The sequence below is a fragment of the Drosophila sechellia genome, chromosome X, assembly GCF_004382195.2.
Source record: "Drosophila sechellia strain sech25 chromosome X, ASM438219v1, whole genome shotgun sequence".
In the NCBI taxonomy this organism is placed as follows: Eukaryota; Metazoa; Arthropoda; class Insecta; order Diptera; family Drosophilidae; genus Drosophila; species Drosophila sechellia.
Genome location: NC_045954.1, coordinates 22496701 through 22513249, shown reverse-complemented (window position 1 = coordinate 22513249; position 16549 = coordinate 22496701). Strand labels below are relative to the sequence as shown.

The following is a 16549-nucleotide window of genomic DNA, read 5'->3' as shown; positions in this document are numbered from 1 at the left end:
GCTCCATGAACTGAAGAACCCAGCCTAATACCCTGTGCACGTCACAGTCTTACTTACCTTTTCGGGTTCCAGGTCGCCGGGAATCTGGGTGCCGTCCTTGGAGCAGAAGCAATAGGGCAGGGCGCAGTTCTCCGTGTTGCACCGCTGTGCGGTGTCTGCCGGGGCCTCCGTGGCAGGGGCGGGCGCTGAAAAGAGTACAAATCAGTTGGAAATTATTTCCATTTCGTTATGCGGACCCAGTCCCAGTCCCAGTCCCAGTCCCAGTCCCAGTCCCAGTCCCAGTCCCAGTCCCAGTCCCAGTCCCAGTCCCAGTCCCAGTCCCAGTCCCAGTCCCAGTCCCAGTCCCAGTCCCAGTCCCAGTCCCAGTCCCAGTCCCAGTCCCAGTCCCAGTCCCAGTCCCAGTCCCCAGTCCCAGTCCCAGTCCCAGTCCCAGTCCCAGTCCCAGTCCCCAGTCCCAGTCCCCAGTCCCCAGTCCCAGTCCCAGTCCAGTCCCAGTCCCAGTCCCAGTCCCAGTCCCAGTCCCAGTCCCAGTCCCAGTCCCAGTCCCAGTCCCCCCATCCCCCCAGTCCCCAGTCCCAGTCCCAGTCCCAGTCCCAGTCCCAGTCCCAGTCCCAGTCCAGTCCCAGTCCCAGTCCCAGTCCCAGTCCCAGTCCCAGTCCCAGTCCCAGTCCCAGTCCCAGTCCAGTCCCAGTCCCAGTCCCAGTCCCAGTCCCCAGTCCCAGTCCCAGTCCCAGTCCCAGTCCCAGTCCCCAGTCCCAGTCCCAGTCCCAGTCCCAGTCCCAGTCCCAGTCCCAGTCCCAGTCCCAGTCCCAGTCCCAGTCCCAGTCCCAGTCCCAGTCCCAGTCCCAGTCCCAGTCCCAGTCCCAGTCCCAGTCCCAGTCCCAGTCCCAGTCCCAGTCCCCAGTCCCAGTCCCAGTCCCAGTCCCAGTCCCAGTCCCCAGTCCCAGTCCCAGTCCCAGTCCCAGTCCCAGTCCCAGTCCCAGTCCCAGTCCCAGTCCCCAGTCCCAGTCCCAGTCCCAGTCCCAGTCCCAGTCCCAGTCCCAGTCCCAGTCCCAGTCCCAGTCCCAGTCCCAGTCCCAGTCCCCCAGTCCCAGTCCCAGTCCCAGTCCCAGTCCCAGTCCCAGTCCAGTCCCAGTCCCAGTCCCAGTCCCAGTCCCAGTCCCAGTCCCAGTCCCAGTCCAGTCCCAGTCCCAGTCCCAGTCCCAGTCCCAGTCCCAGTCCCAGTCCCAGTCCCAGTCCCAGTCCCAGTCCCAGTCCCAGTCCCCCAGTCCCCCCCCAGCCCCCCCCCCCCCAGTCCCAGTCCCAGTCCCAGTCCCAGTCCCAGTCCCAGTCCCAGTCCCAGTCCCAGTCCCAGTCCCAGTCCCAGTCCCAGTCCCAGTCCCAGTCCCAGTCCCAGTCCCAGTCCCCCAGTCCCAGTCCCAGTCCCAGTCCCAGTCCCAGTCCCAGTCCCAGTCCCAGTCCCAGTCCCCCAGTCCCCCCCCCCCCCCCAGTCCCAGTCCCAGTCCCCCAGTCCCCAGTCCCCCAGTCCCCCAGTCCCAGTCCCCCAGTCCCAGTCCCAGTCCCCAGTCCCAGTCCCAGTCCCAGTCCCAGTCCCCAGTCCCAGTCCCAGTCCCAGTCCCAGTCCCAGTCCCAGTCCCAGTCCCAGTCCCAGTCCCAGTCCCAGTCCCCCTCCCAGTCCCCCCCAGTCCCCCCAGTCCCCCCAGTCCCAGTCCCAGTCCCCCCAGTCCCCCCAGTCCCCCCCCCCCCAGTCCCAGTCCCCCCCAGTCCCAGTCCCAGTCCCAGTCCCAGTCCCAGTCCCAGTCCCAGTCCCAGTCCCAGTCCCAGTCCCAGTCCCAGTGTGTGCAGGAATCAAGTTAGAAGAAAGTTAACAAAGGGCTGTCGAGAGGGCCTGGGGTCAATGTCAAATAACCTTAAGCCAAATCCCGGGTTCGCTCCTCTTTGGAAAGCTATTTGCATATGTGGGCGGCCCTGAAGCTGGAGCCGGGCGTGGCATCTGTATGTGATTGCGAGTCGAGCCGAAACTCAATCGAATTCAATTGCTTTTTTTCTTCACAGAGCTTCGTCCTCATCTCCAGTGGCAATCAGTTGTTGGAACTTGATTTGCTTGGTTTTTGTTTTGTTTTGCTTTTGCGATCGAGTAAACAAATTCGCTTAAAGTTCGCCAAACAAAAGGAGAGGCCAAGACGGGCACCCGGCTCCTTGGCAAATATTAAATGCATATCCGGGGCATCCGGCAATTGCACTAACCGAATTAGCACTCGCCATAGATGCGCCATCGAAACTCGTACCGGAGGCGTTGATTTGATTTGATTTTCGAGCTTGACTCAGAGCATGACGTGCGGGGGTCAAGGGACCTCCCATGATGTGGAGTGCCGTGGAGGTCACAAATGTGAGTCCCTTACCGTGGGTATATTAGAGCCCCCTGTTCATTATTCTCCGTAAAATGTGTTCCGGGCGAAATATTAGATTACGTGAAAGTTGAGATTATTAGGATGAAAGCAATGTCAAGAAAATTTCGTATTCATTCATAATTTCATCAGCTACTTAAGTCAAAAGGCATGTTTTTAATGAAATTGATTGACTAAGTAGCAGGTATTTCATAGTCCAGGCACCCGATTACAGCATTCCTTCTCGCTTTCTCTCTAAACCCATTACCAATAGTTAGTAAATCAATCAATTAAATAGAGTCCTTAGATATTCCCAAATAAGCTAACTTCGTTTTCCGAATAAAACTCCCAGCTCCATATCATTAATCAAAATAATCCTCTTATAATTTTTCCTTGAAGTATTTATATTTCGGCAAGAGGCTATTCTTGCAAAGTGGAGAGTAAGCTGTGCTGACTTGAAGGGAACTTTAAGTTTTTGATTCGATTAAGCCCTTCGATAACGCTTAACTGTGATTTAATTATTCAGCTTCACTGTTATGCAAATGAATAGCACAATCCAGGAAGAAAAGCTTTTGATATGTATATACATAGTGGAAAAGTCTGGCATTGATGTATATTTTGAAGTGCTTGCCGTTTTTGTGGCTACAGTTCAATCAGTTTCCTTGGATGGGTGTAAAAAGCTTAACAAAAAACTAATACACAATATATATGAATAGGATTTCATTTAAATTTTTAAAATATTAGCATGACATTCGTGATCAGCTTGCTGGCCGACTGGCCATATAAATACAAGTAAGCCAGGAAAGAAAACAAAATAAATGCTTGTGGGGCATATCAATGCCTTTTGAAAAATATTTGTGGTCACATCATAAATAACGGCAATGAAAATGAAATGCTTGGCAATTAATTGGCCAGGACACAGCACACACATACTACGCAGGCACAGACACTCACTAAAAGGACTCACAGAGGACCGGACTGCAATCAACATAAATTCTCTGGAGCTGGAAACCAAACTCTTTGCCAACCATCCTGCCCTGCCTTATCAACAAAGAGTAAATGCATAAAAATGTATTATTTCAAAATGAAACTTTAAGGATTGTGCACTACCGTTCTCTCTCTTCGCCTGTCTGTCTGTCTCTGTCCCTGCCTGGCTCTGTCACACCAACTAGTGCCGTTCTGCTTCAAACTTGTGCTGAGTTATTGAATAAAATGTAATAAACACTTTTAGTAACTTTGTCTTATGCATTTTGTCGTCAGTGGACGGACAACGATTCACATCTTCGCACAATATGCGTATACGTAATATTCGGCTACTGCTACTCCATCTAGCAAATGTAGTTGTTTCTGTTCTCCTCGGTTTTTGTTATACAGTAAATACGCGGTACGGTGGACTTATATGGGCAAAGGCAATATTTTCAAAGTGCTAGTCTTATTATTTAAAAAAAATTGATTTAATCATTTGCAGTGCGTTTTAATTTATTTAAGTGAATATTGAGGAACTGTTTTAATATATATTAAGATGTAGGAACAGTTTTCCCGATAAAGCACTTATTCGTAATAGTTTTTGATACTATTTTTCCCAGCCCTATTCTGTTTTTCTTGTTGGAGGGTTCCACTGCCCTTGTTGTTGTGTAAGCAACATTGAAATTCTGTCATTGAGCGTGCTCACTGAATTATGAAATTGAAAACTATTCAGTGCAAAACATTTTTCTTTGCATTTTATCAGCTCAGCTGCGTATGGATGTGGGTGGAAAATCAGCTTGTCATTTCCTTGGACACGCTGCCTGTCAAGCGTACTAACCCTGGCAAACACACATCTCCCTTTAAAAAGTAGCTTAAATATATTAATTCGTGTTTCGCCTTGGCCAAATCAAATCGAAATGAAATGAATTCCCATTTATATGCACAATGTATTGCATATATTTCAGGGCGCACACATGCCGTCGCTTTTTGCTTATTTATTTTGGGGACAACTGGCTGTCACAATTTTAAATTCAGTTGAATCTCGTTGCGTATACGCAATTCGTCAGTTAAGATTTCAGACAACTGCTCGTTGGACCGAGGAGCTACGGATGTCGGAGAGGAAGTCTTTCGGCTGGCAGAGCTCTTAATCCTCGGATGGCTTAGGCAGTTGGCAGATGGCTGCAAAATGAAAGTGCACGAAGATTATAGGCAATCTGTTAGTTTGCGCCACTCATTTCGATGAAAGAGCTTTAAATTATAAACCAACGGCCATATGTACTTCCGAGGGAAAGTTTGTTGCGCGCAGCAATTAATGCTTATTTTTAAAGGACTGCTGTATCGCCGTAATATGCCTTTCAAAGGTTAAACTTCTATTTAAAATCAATCAATCAATCATTATTGACTATTTAAAGAAGTTAGTTTAAGCATTTCTGGAAATCAGCTTGTGTTTTATGGTTGCCTAATGAGTAGGGGGTGTCCGGGAGGAGCCTTCCATATTGCTTTTATTTCCTTATTAAATTTATATTACGTACTTGTCCATACCTTCGCCTGCATAAAGCGATATTGGATAGGGGTTGAAATTTGGATATTGAGTTAGCCTCTTCTTGGGAGTTACAAAAAAGTCGCGTAGAATTGGATTCCCGGAAAAAAATACATAAATACATTCGTATATACAGTTGTTAGGTTTGGACTGCATGACTTTATATATACATGTATATATATAGTCTCCGCAAAAATAAAAACGCGGGAACAAATTTTTATGCACAGAGCTTTGACCTAATCTCTGCTGCAATATTTCGCCTCGAAGTCTCCGGCTCCGTCTGCGAGTGTGCGTGTGTGCGAAGAAAAGTAATAACGTAAACGACACACACAGAGCTATTTATATGAGACAACATTCCAGTCGGTATTACGCAAATCCCCAAACGCTTTAGCTGTCGCAGCTTTCTTCCAAGCGGTTGCCTTCCGACCAACGAGCGAAGGACAGACGGACCGGGATCAGCTTCCGTACCCGTGGACCCCAAGCCCCCGGCCATTATGCCCCCCTTTTCCGTGTCCAAAAAAGCCGTCGTAGTCGCAGTTGCAACCGGAATGGCGACTTCTGCAAAAGTGCGTGTTTGCATGTGAGCGATATGTCACTCTGCATATGGCTATGTGTGTGTGTGATTCAACCCCCTTCTTCCCTTCTCCCTTACCAAACACTGTTAACCTTCTAAGCTCCTCGCCACCACTTTTTTCCTTGCACTGTGGCCTAGTTAGTTTTTTATAAAAATTAGTTAGTTAGCTCAACTTAATACCAACTATTCAATTTGTTCAGATTCCCGGAGTAGTCAAGGAGACATTTAATGTTGAAAACTTTTAAAAACAACTCCATATCTTTTGTAGTATTACTAACAACAATACTACGTCCTAAAAAATCTTGTCGACTTTCTATTTGGATTCTTACTATAAAATTGATGTAAAAACTGACATGACCAGGGTTTCCTAATTCTACAATTAAATAAATTGTAAATATTTGTTGGCTTTAATAAATATATAAAGCCATGTTTGAATAATTTACCTAGTTAAATGGGTAAAGGAAGTTCGAGCAATTATTTGTTTTCGAAAACTATTAGTGTTTCGCTAGATATTGACCAAAAAAATATTTGTTCCCAAACCAAGGTATTTCACCACATCATTCTAAATCTGCTTGCTACCATCTAAGTTTAATAGTTCCTAAAATCTCGATGTTCATACGGACACACTGACGGATCATGATCCGGATCATGATCAATGATATATATACAAATATACCTTAGCGCGTCGGCATAGCTTTCTTCAACGTGTTACATAGTTTATAAGAACCCTTTACACCTTTTTGCTCTACGAGTTCGGGTATAAAAATCTTCTCGCGACACTGTGCTGCATAATGCATTAAATTCTGAGCTCGTTTCTGTTGAATTTTTGTCCTCTACGTTGGTTACACTTACAGAAAATTTAAAAATTCTATGAAGACCAATAATGTTTTAATTTTCGCTTTGCATGCATATAAATATTTACAAAAATCAAAGATGCTAATCGATCATCTCTTCATGTGAGAAGTCTACTACCAAGTTGCGGCTCTGGATTAAGAAAAGTACCTTTTGCATTTGGCCAAAACAACAAAAAAAAATAAAAAAGAAAGGGGGAAAATGTTTTCAAGCTGTGGGGGAGGTGAACGGAGGCGATGCAAAAGTCCGAGACTGAAGATGAGGCTGTCGTAAAACTGAAAACTAAATCGTAAACGTAAGCTTTAATGGTCCACACACACATTTATAGATGTGGCCAAGATTATAGCTCTTTGAATGGCTTTCACTGAAAATAAATTAAAAAAGGTCAATTGTGACCTTTTTGTTGATAATTTCAGCAATACGTAAATTTGAAAGACTGTGGTCGTCACAGACCTTAATCAGCAATTGCAGTTCCTGTGAATCCATTGACCATTGCGTATGTACGCACAATAAATTAAAGCAGTGCTAAAGTATTTTTCTTTTGGGATTTTGTGCTACGGTGGACTGAAACAGAAACCATTTTTTTTTAATTTCATTGAGTACGACTTATAAAAAAGCAGGTGTTTTAAAATAATAGCACAATTCCCTTTAAGTATTTAAGTTTCAAATTGACATGTGACATTGTACTGACCCCGGGTGTATGGATAAAACGACAACGAAAGATAGTCTTGGTTATTCTTAAGTGGTCGCGTTTGTGCCCCATTTGAAGTGCACTCAATGTTGTGGGTGGTCGGGTGCTGTGCCAAAGTACTTGGCATTCATCTTGGCAATGGCTTAACCTCTGCCACGCCTCTTTACTACCACTACCGCCCCATTTTCCAACCACCCTTTTCCTGCGGCAAGGTGGTCCTTTGGGCAGCGTCGTTAGACAAGTCAATAGAGCGGACAATGTTTGGAATTGCGTCCCCGGAGTGGTGGCCACCATTTGCTCATTGGATTTGTAATGGGGTATATTTCGATTCGGATTTCGGTTACGTTTCAGTTTGGTTATGTGCCACACAATCCATACATACATATATACATACATGCACACATCCGAATTTGCAACCATAAATGAATTATGCGACATTTACTAAAAATTGCTTCCTAATGCACAACTTCCGGCTTGAAAATGTCATCCTTTTTGTCTTTGCCTGCCTGAATACTGAGCAAGAATATAGACATCTGTAAATATAATGAACAGACATAATTTTGAACTCAGCCCGACTGGTTGGCAAAATATCTTTTTACATGAACAATTGAACAATTACCGTTTACCCTATCCCATAGTCTCACGCAAACGATTATAGTTATATTTAAATAAATTTAGAAATTGGGTATTGAATCCTAATCCAGTTAAGGATAATTCGAAATTCAAATACAATTGTACAGAGTTCTTCATATGAATATGTACGGTTTGTTAAGAATGGATATTCTGAAAATTGATTCTGCATGTTTATTTTAATAGAAACCGAAATGGTTCTTCAAATAGTTTAGTCCGGTGACTGTTTCGACACAAAGTTCGCTTTTATTTTACCAGACGCATTTTTCGGTCCGGACTTTTTGTATCCCTCTCAAAACGTCTAAACGTTTAGCAGTCCAGACAGACAAATAGAGGGAAAAACATGCCCAAAGGAATGGTGGCCACACTTAGAGTGCACTTACAGTTTTTACCCCATTTTCTGTGTTTGCCCTGATTTATGTTGCACTTTCTTTCCTGCTCTGTCTGGTATTTTCAGACTTTTCTAATCACTTACTTGTTGGTAGAGGACCGCACTTGGCCTCATCCTTGAAAGTGCAGAACTTCTGCAAATCATCGAAGAAAAGTCCGGATGGACAGCGGTTCAAATACGGATATCCATCGACGCACTGGGACGGGGTGTGAAAAGAGTGTGGTGCCATTAAATAAATGAAATAAATTTCAAAAATCTAGGATCTAGAGGCTGCTTACCTGGTAAAAACGACGACAGGTCGCCGGATCAGCGTAGTTACCATTGGCAATGTGTGAGGGGCACTGAAACTCCTCTTTCTCCTTTCCCTGGCCTGAAAGGAGACGGAAAAATTAAATGGTTTCACTTAGTCAATAAGCAAAATATTGAATAAGCTTAAACTTTCAATTTGCGTGGCTGACATATAATGACGTGTTTTTTAATAATAATAATAATAATAACAATAATAATAATATAATAATAATAATAATAATGTTAATAATATAATAACAATAATAATAATAATAATAATAATAATAATAATAATAATAATAAAATTAATAATAATAAAAATAATAATAATAATACTAATAATAATAATACTAATTGTAATAATAATAATAATAATAGTAATAATAAAAATAAAAATAATAATAATAATAATATTAATAATAATAATAATAGTAATAGTAATATTAATAGTAGCCTATTTTGTCTTTTTTGTATTACAACGAAAATTATACGCTTGCTACACGCAGAAAATTAAACTGTTCTGTAAAATCCGACAAATCAGTAAGCACTAGAATAAATTTCTTTATACACTTGTCCGTGAAATGTAATATCCGGCAATTAATTTCATAAAATACATAAAGTAGTATGTAGCTTTCATGCAACTCATCACATATATATGTGTGGCAGGATAAATACAAATAATAATCGCTTAATGCATATTTATGATGAGTTTACAGCATAAATATAACCACCTATATATGTATATTTTTTTTTTTAATGAGTCAAATCTAAGCTTAGAAGCCTTGGCGGCCAGGCTTATACAAAAAAACCACAAGATGGGGTGGGATAACATATAAGTTATAATTAAATGTCGATTTACGTTTTGATCAAGTGACAAGCGAATGCACAAAAAAGAGAAGCGAGAAACACTAAATGATGAAAAATATTTTCAATTTGAATCTTTAATTCCAACTCCCATATAGTTGCGGTCTGGGGCAAGTTGAACTATAATGAAAACAAATTGACCAACAGCATTAGATTAACAGAGGCCTAAAACAACAAACAGCAGAAGTTGAACACAGTTCTCATTTCCTAAATCCGTGTTTTGACCAAAATGTTTGCTTTATGTGGAGGGGAAATCGATGAGATCTAGCGACGATTATAATGACGCCCACTTTCCCGGTTGACTGCTGCTTAAATTATTCATAAAACATATCCATTTTGAGGCTAAATATTAATTAAATGAAAACTATTATTGGACACAATTGCTGTGCGTGTACGCGGCGTGTCTGCGTATATTTCCTATAATTATTATAATTATTTGTCAGTTATATGATTTTTCATTATTGCGATACCGAAAATGGCAATTAATTGATAGCTTAGCCGAATAAACCGAAAATAACAAAATTAAATTGGTTGGATGCCGGCGAAGGTGTCGGTTCTTTTTGTTATTATTGTCAATGAAATACAAGTATATATTTATCTCATTCCAAAAACGAAGTAAGAATTGAAGTATTATCACTCAATTCTCGCTCAAATAGAGTTATCTAATTTATCAGCATTCAAGTCATACCGCCCATATCTGTCCATCCGTCTGCACTTCTGCTTAAACAAACGACTTTATCATATTGGAATGGAAAAATTAATGAACTGAACACAAACTCCGCCAATTTCAGGAATAAATAAAAATGTGTTACAAATGGATAAACAAAGAGTAGACAAATAACGTCGAAAAGCATGTAACTTGCCTTCCATACTATACCTTTAACCGTTTCTTATTTGCATCTGTACCGTCAATAGATAGTATTTATCTAGAAGATTTAATACATACATATCTACACCCATTCATGTTAGCCAGTTATAAAACGAAACATACTGAATTAGTGAAAAAAAGGTGAAAGGTTATTTCCCTTGCCTAATTGCAAAAGCAGCATTTATGTATTAAACAAGGACTATACATATGTTTAAGCACAAAAAAATTCGAGTGAATTCATTTTTTCCTGCTTCACAGCTCATTAAAATTCATGAAACGCCATCCGGAAGAAACTTTGACTATAGAAACTCGAAGATACAGTTGGCTTGGGAAATAGTCTTGAGCAAATTTGCGTAAGTAATTTAATTTATATGCTTTTATTTTGCGTAAATTCGGTTTCCTTTTCTATGCAGATTTCAGATGAACGATTTGTTCGATACAGTTGTTGCCTCAAATTTTGCTGTGAGCGAGTGCAAATAGTGTACACATAATTCATATATTCTGAATTCATAATTCATATATTCGTATATTCGTTTATTCTTGGGGCAGTTGAAAGTAGGCCACAGCAGATAGGAGGCTCCACAGCTTCATCCCCGATTTATTAAAGGCCTTCGAAGTCGGAGCCCCATAGCATCTAAACTCTGTGGAAATATTTACCATTGGGTTGGGCCTAAAAAACCGCACCTACTTTGCAACGTTTTGAATTTGTCTGAATGTTGCAGTTGAATTTGTCCGGTATTCGCTTTTGGCATATACATATGTATTGTTTTTATTCCAGACCTGCGCGAGTTTTTATTTCTGTGCGATTTTCGATAACAATTAACAATAAGTGAGTAACTTTAAAAGGGGCCACTTAAATTTACACAAACAAAAGCTGCTTTTATGCTCCAATAAAAAACATGAAAATATTTTGCTAAAATATTTGAGGGTTGGTGTTTGGTCAATTTATGGTTATTTATGTGTATATTTATCCAACAACAGCAGCGGCCACAATGCGGCGTAAAAAGCAACAAAATTGGCAGTTAATTTAAATAGAATGTGTAAAATAAACAATAACAAAGAAATTCCAGAATTAAATCAAATTAAAATATTGTGCTGAAAAACTAGCAAAAATAATACGGCAGTGCAGAAGTGCAGGCAGAAATATTTTCATATAATTATAATGGCTAATTAATATTTATTAACCGGTCCGTGCTCACATCCTTGTCCATAAGCCTTGCCAATTCCCTGGCATTAGGTCAGAAGTCATGGCTAATGATGCGACCTCTTCTAAGCGGCTTAATTCCCCTCTCTTCGCCCCATTTTGCCCAGCCTTTGATAGTTAAACAGTGGGGATTCTTGAACTCCTGAATTCTTGAATGGAACAATTCAACTCAGTGGGGGGAGCTACTTAAAAGTTGAACAGTACGAAACTACTTGCAGCCAATTGCCCCCGAAAGCGGGGCAAGGGAAGGGAGGGAAGCGTACGAATACAAATACATCGGGAAGCTTACTCTGCGATGGCATAATCCCTTTAAAAAATAAAATGAAATATTTTTGCACAAAAAAGGGATATAACCATAAAAAACAGTTCCTTGGTGCTTAGTTATTAATAGACAATATGCTTAAGAGAATGTGTTTTTTGAAATGACTTACTATATAAGGCCAACCTATTGTATATGTATGATAAACACGCCTCTTATGTCTCATTCCAGACAAAAAAGTGAGTGCCATTCGACCTTTTGTAACCATTGTGAGAGTAAAAAGGGGAAATTAATAATAATAAATTTATTGCACGTTTATTTAAAAGTCATAAGGCCAATTACATGAAAAAGGTTTTTTTGTTCTTTGGCCTTAATTAAGAAATTGCCAATGCGGAAAATAATAATTATAAGTAAGCCGAGAACCGTAACGTTCAAAAGGATACATTTTCCAGTCACCCTTGCTCGGTCACTCTTTGGAGAAATTAAATGTGGCCGAGAAAATAAATAAAATTGAAGTAAAAAAACGGGAAAAACCTGGTGAAGACCTGGAAAAATCTCGTGCAATTATTTTTATACCCGTTACTCGTAGAGTAAAAGGGTATACTAGATTCAGATTTAAGATTGAGCATACAGATTCTAAAGACAAAGACGCAGCGCAAGTTTGTTGACTTATGTTGCCACGCCCACAAGCCGCCCAAATCTGCCACGCCCACACTTGTGCAAAATATTTTGAATTTTTTTATATTTGTATTAGTTTTGTAAACTTCTACCGATTTGCAATTTGCCATGCCCACACTTTTGAACAATTTTTAAACTTTTCCTCATTTTATTCACCAATATATATCGATATCCCAGAAAAATTATGAAATTTCGCGTTCGAATTCACACTAGCTGAGTAACGGGTATCTAATAGTCGGGGAACTCGTTTATAGCATCATCTCTTGTTTTATTTTGCGTTCAATGTTTTCCTTGGCATTGTTGTTGCTTTGCGATTTTTATTTTTCTCTGACAATAATTTATTTATCATTTTGGCGAAGGCTTAAAGCGAGAAGGGTATATATCAAACAGTTTGCAAATTAAATTCAATTTGAATATAAAACAATTTATAGTCAATATGATATATCGAAGCTGTGTTCTTGATCTTTTTGGAATTGAGTTTAAAATGTAATGGTTCTTCTTCATTAATGTAATTATAAGCAATTACTATTTGAAAGGTCCTTTTATAGGGAATTTTTAATTCATCGCTGACGATTTTGAAAAGAACAAAAGATTTAAATAGCGTAGACAAAATGTTGAATCATCGAATACAAATAAATGACAGTCGTAGTTCGCTTTTCACTAGTTTTCATCTCTTTTGTTTATATCAAGGCGACATTAGGGAAATTGTTAGATTTTTAAGAAATGTGTCTACTTGACACCGCTTACTTACATAATTAGTACTTAGATTTTTCATTGGCTTTATATAATTTATTTCGGTCTCGTAGCCTTATGTTTCTAGTAACGTTAATAGGAGGTGATCGGTTAAAAAAAGGGCTTGGATTTATTTTTCAGCGTTAATTATTCCTCCCATGAAAGTGTAGCTTTAATCCACTTTTCGTTTTGCTGACACAGTTCCATTCAGTTGCTTATGTACAGATTCGCTTAACACAGTTCACATTCCGTATCGTACCGTCTCTTTCGCGCCGTTCCAGCAGCTGTCCCTTTCTTGTGCAACTGTTTTATTTTTCATTTGCTGAAACGCTTTCAATTGTTATTTAGTGTTGTTTATCCGTTCGTATTTTCAAGTAATTTTTTACGCATTTCTGTGGCTGCTTTGCGCCTCATTTTTCACGCCTGTTCATGTGCCTGTGTTCGTTCTGTGCGTGTGTGTGTTACGCAGCTTAAATGTTTTTGTCACTTCCTTTTGCAACATTTGCCATTTTTTTCGAGCTGTGGGCTGCTTTCAGTTGCTGCTTTCCTGAATTTACAGCACTTAAATTGTAAATAATACCGATTTGGTTAGCTCAGTGCGAAGGAGACGTCAACAGCGTCGTGCGAAAGAGACGAAAAGTGAAAAATCTCGGTGCTCACTTTTCGAGTGTGTAGTGGCCAAAGCCACTTGCCTTTGTCAACAAATTTGCTCATGTGACTTCCCCCTTTACCACCTTAAACCGCATTTTCAAGGTCCACCAATTCGTTTTAATGTATTTTTAAATTATTTTAAATTCTATTATTGAGTGAGCGCCCAAAATAATAAATATTTTGCTCGAGTGGTAAATACAAACTTTCCCTGGCAGAGTGGAAAATAACTTAGATGAAAAATGAGCGTTTCACTTCAGAGTGATAAGTTCCTTTCCCTCCCAATTGGTTTTTCCTGTTCGATAATGAAATTTGTCCTTTTCAATTTCTGCGTTTTTAAGCCCTTTAAATTGTTTGGCAATGAGCGTGCAAATACAGCATATCGCAATTTTAAACTTATTCGGCTTCAAAAGAGATGAACTGTGAAGCAAACCCCAATAATGAAAAACAATATTTCATCCATTTAACAAATAGAAAACATTATAAATAAAATCACTTTCTATATTGAAACACTCTTACTGTGTTGTAAGCATTTCTTTGTGTAGGATTTCGCAATACCAGGTAAAACTCAGCACAAAAGTCCAGTAATATATACATATTTTTGCCGCTTGTGCAATAGTGTGCTAATAAAATAAAAGTATTTTTTGTTTTTTAGATAAGCTTGTTGGCAGATTTTTCATCGCACACCAAAAGCAATTATGCAACGCGCTTGGCAACGGCCAACAAAAAAAAAAAAAGAAAAAAAGTAAAATCAATGTCACAATCAAGTTGCGTAAATAAAGCTCAGCATCTGCTCGGGAGCTTTCAAAAAGTGGACAAAATTAAATCGATTGGCATTTTCAATTCCCGTTGTTTTTACGGCTTATTTCATAAAGTTTACATCGGCGTTTACACTGTTTTCGAAACACGTTTTTCACCGCCCGTCGAGCATTGAAGAAAGTGAAATCGAAAAAAGAAACTTAACCAGTAATCGCGATGCTGTAATGCCCAAATGTACGGACTGGTCTCTAGAGAATATATTAATTCAAGAGTGCGGGTTAGATATGAAAGCAAAAGTTGACCATGAAATCTATGCGTAAAAGACTCGTCAGGATCTGCATATTCATGAAGTTCATCTCGCAGATATTTTCGATATGCGAGCTACACTGCGGAAAACGCATCCTAAGCTTAAATGGCCAATTTCGACTTGGCACTTGTCTATATGTTTGATTTCTGTACAGGTTCTGAAAATGAAACAAGAGTATCTTGATTTATGACAGTGCGATTTGTTAGGTTCTTACTTTATTTATTGAAGTTTGTCCTTAGATCTTTAGAATAAGTCTGCGGCACTAGCGGTTTTTTTGTTGTGTATGTAAATGTCTGCCGATGGCTGCCTTACTTGCTGGATTGCTAATTAGCATGAGCGACTAGCCAAGCGAGAGTGGCAAAGTTGCCGCTAATCAAGTTGGAGGTCAGTTCGACAGTTGTCGTCTGTCAGTTGGCAGACATTTTATTACGCAACTGGGAAGACTGAAGTCGCCCCAAGCTGGATGCCCAGCCAACCAGTTTCCCGTGACAGGACAACTGACCTTGCGAGCCGACGGGGTGAAAACCAGTTGGAAACCCACCTAAATCGTACAGGAAGCGAAGCTCCCAATCGAAGTAGTCAGTTTTTCATTTAAAGCACTAAACTCGGACTCTCTGATTTCTTTCACTCGCAGCACGAAGCACAGTAACAAAATTTGCAAAAAAAAAAAAACAGATACAGAAACATATATACATGTTTGTATTTATATATGGCGAATGCGGAAACTATACATATCCCGGTGGATTGGTCGTCGTCGTGCCCCAAACTTACCATTAGCACCAGCTATAACTAGCAGCACGGTCACTAGACACTGCCTCAACATCTTGATCACGGCTGCGTGTACGGATCGAAGTATAGTACCGATTCCGGAACGAGATATAAGGAGAGTGTATGAGAGAGGAAGATCGGGGCGGGCGAGTAAAAGCGAGACGTCCGCAACGCGCAAATGCAAACCGCCAACTGATCGAGACGCCTGGTCGAGAAATTGCAAGAAGCCAACGCGCCGCCACTCTCCACCAACTCCTCGGACAATTTCGGCCCAAAACCACTCGATCGAGCTCAGCGACTGCTCAGCGACTCACTGGCTCAAAGTGGGTGAGAGGAAAAAGGTTCGAGAAGTGACAGGCCATACCAAATAGTACTCTGACCTACCAAGACCGCGCTTGGAATCATGAAAAGAATAAAATATATGTAAATGCCAGAGTACACGTTGGATTTCTAGGAAGATTTTCATCGTTGTTCAGCACATGGCAACATATAAGTAAAAATAAACCAAATAATTAGAGGGGTTAATCTTCGCGCTACTTGGCCTTATTATAATTATTTTTCCCCATGAACTGATAATTTATCAAAGCTAAAATCGAAAATCAAAAAAAACGTTCCGCATCCACAGCTGCCATCGACATTTTGGATTGTCAGCAAATGGGTCAGAAAGGCTTTATCCTTCCTGCAACGGCTATCAAAATTATGTTACATGGCCAAAAAAGATTAAGTGCTTAATACTAAAACAGCTTATTCGGTGTGGTCCCATATAATAATTTCTGTGATTATTATACTCGTTACTCGTATAATAAAAGGGTATACTAGATTATTTGAAAAGTATGTAACAGGTAGAAAGAACCGTTTCCGACCAAATAAAGTATACATAAAGAGTCCGTGAGTCCGTACAGAAACTATAAAAGCTATAATGTTAAGACTAAGCATGCAGCTTCCAGAGGCATAGATGCAACACACGTTTATTTCCCACAAACCGCCCAAAACTGACATGCCTACACTTTGAAATATGTTTTGATATTTTTTGATTTTTTGATTTGTCATTTAAATTTCTATAATTTTGCAATGGCTTTTTGCCACGCCCACTTTTACGCCCACAAACCGCCCAAAACTACCACGCCACACTTTTGAAAAATG

General features: G+C 40.3%; 1 protein-coding gene across 1 annotated transcript in view; it reads right to left on the bottom strand.

Annotated features, from left to right (window-relative positions):
* LOC6620348 overlaps positions 1–15590 on the bottom strand; it is a 45881-nt gene extending 30291 nt beyond the window's left edge. Inside the window, exons 1-4 of the mRNA XM_002044520.2 lie at positions 15410–15590; positions 8310–8401; positions 8116–8227; positions 58–185 (exon numbers count right to left, since the gene is read on the bottom strand). Of these exons, the coding sequence (XP_002044556.1) occupies positions 58–185; positions 8116–8227; positions 8310–8401; positions 15410–15461 (384 nt within the window). The 5' untranslated portion in view covers positions 15462–15590. The remainder of the gene's footprint in view (positions 1–57; positions 186–8115; positions 8228–8309; positions 8402–15409) is intronic.
* Between the last annotated feature and the right edge of the window lie 959 nt (positions 15591–16549).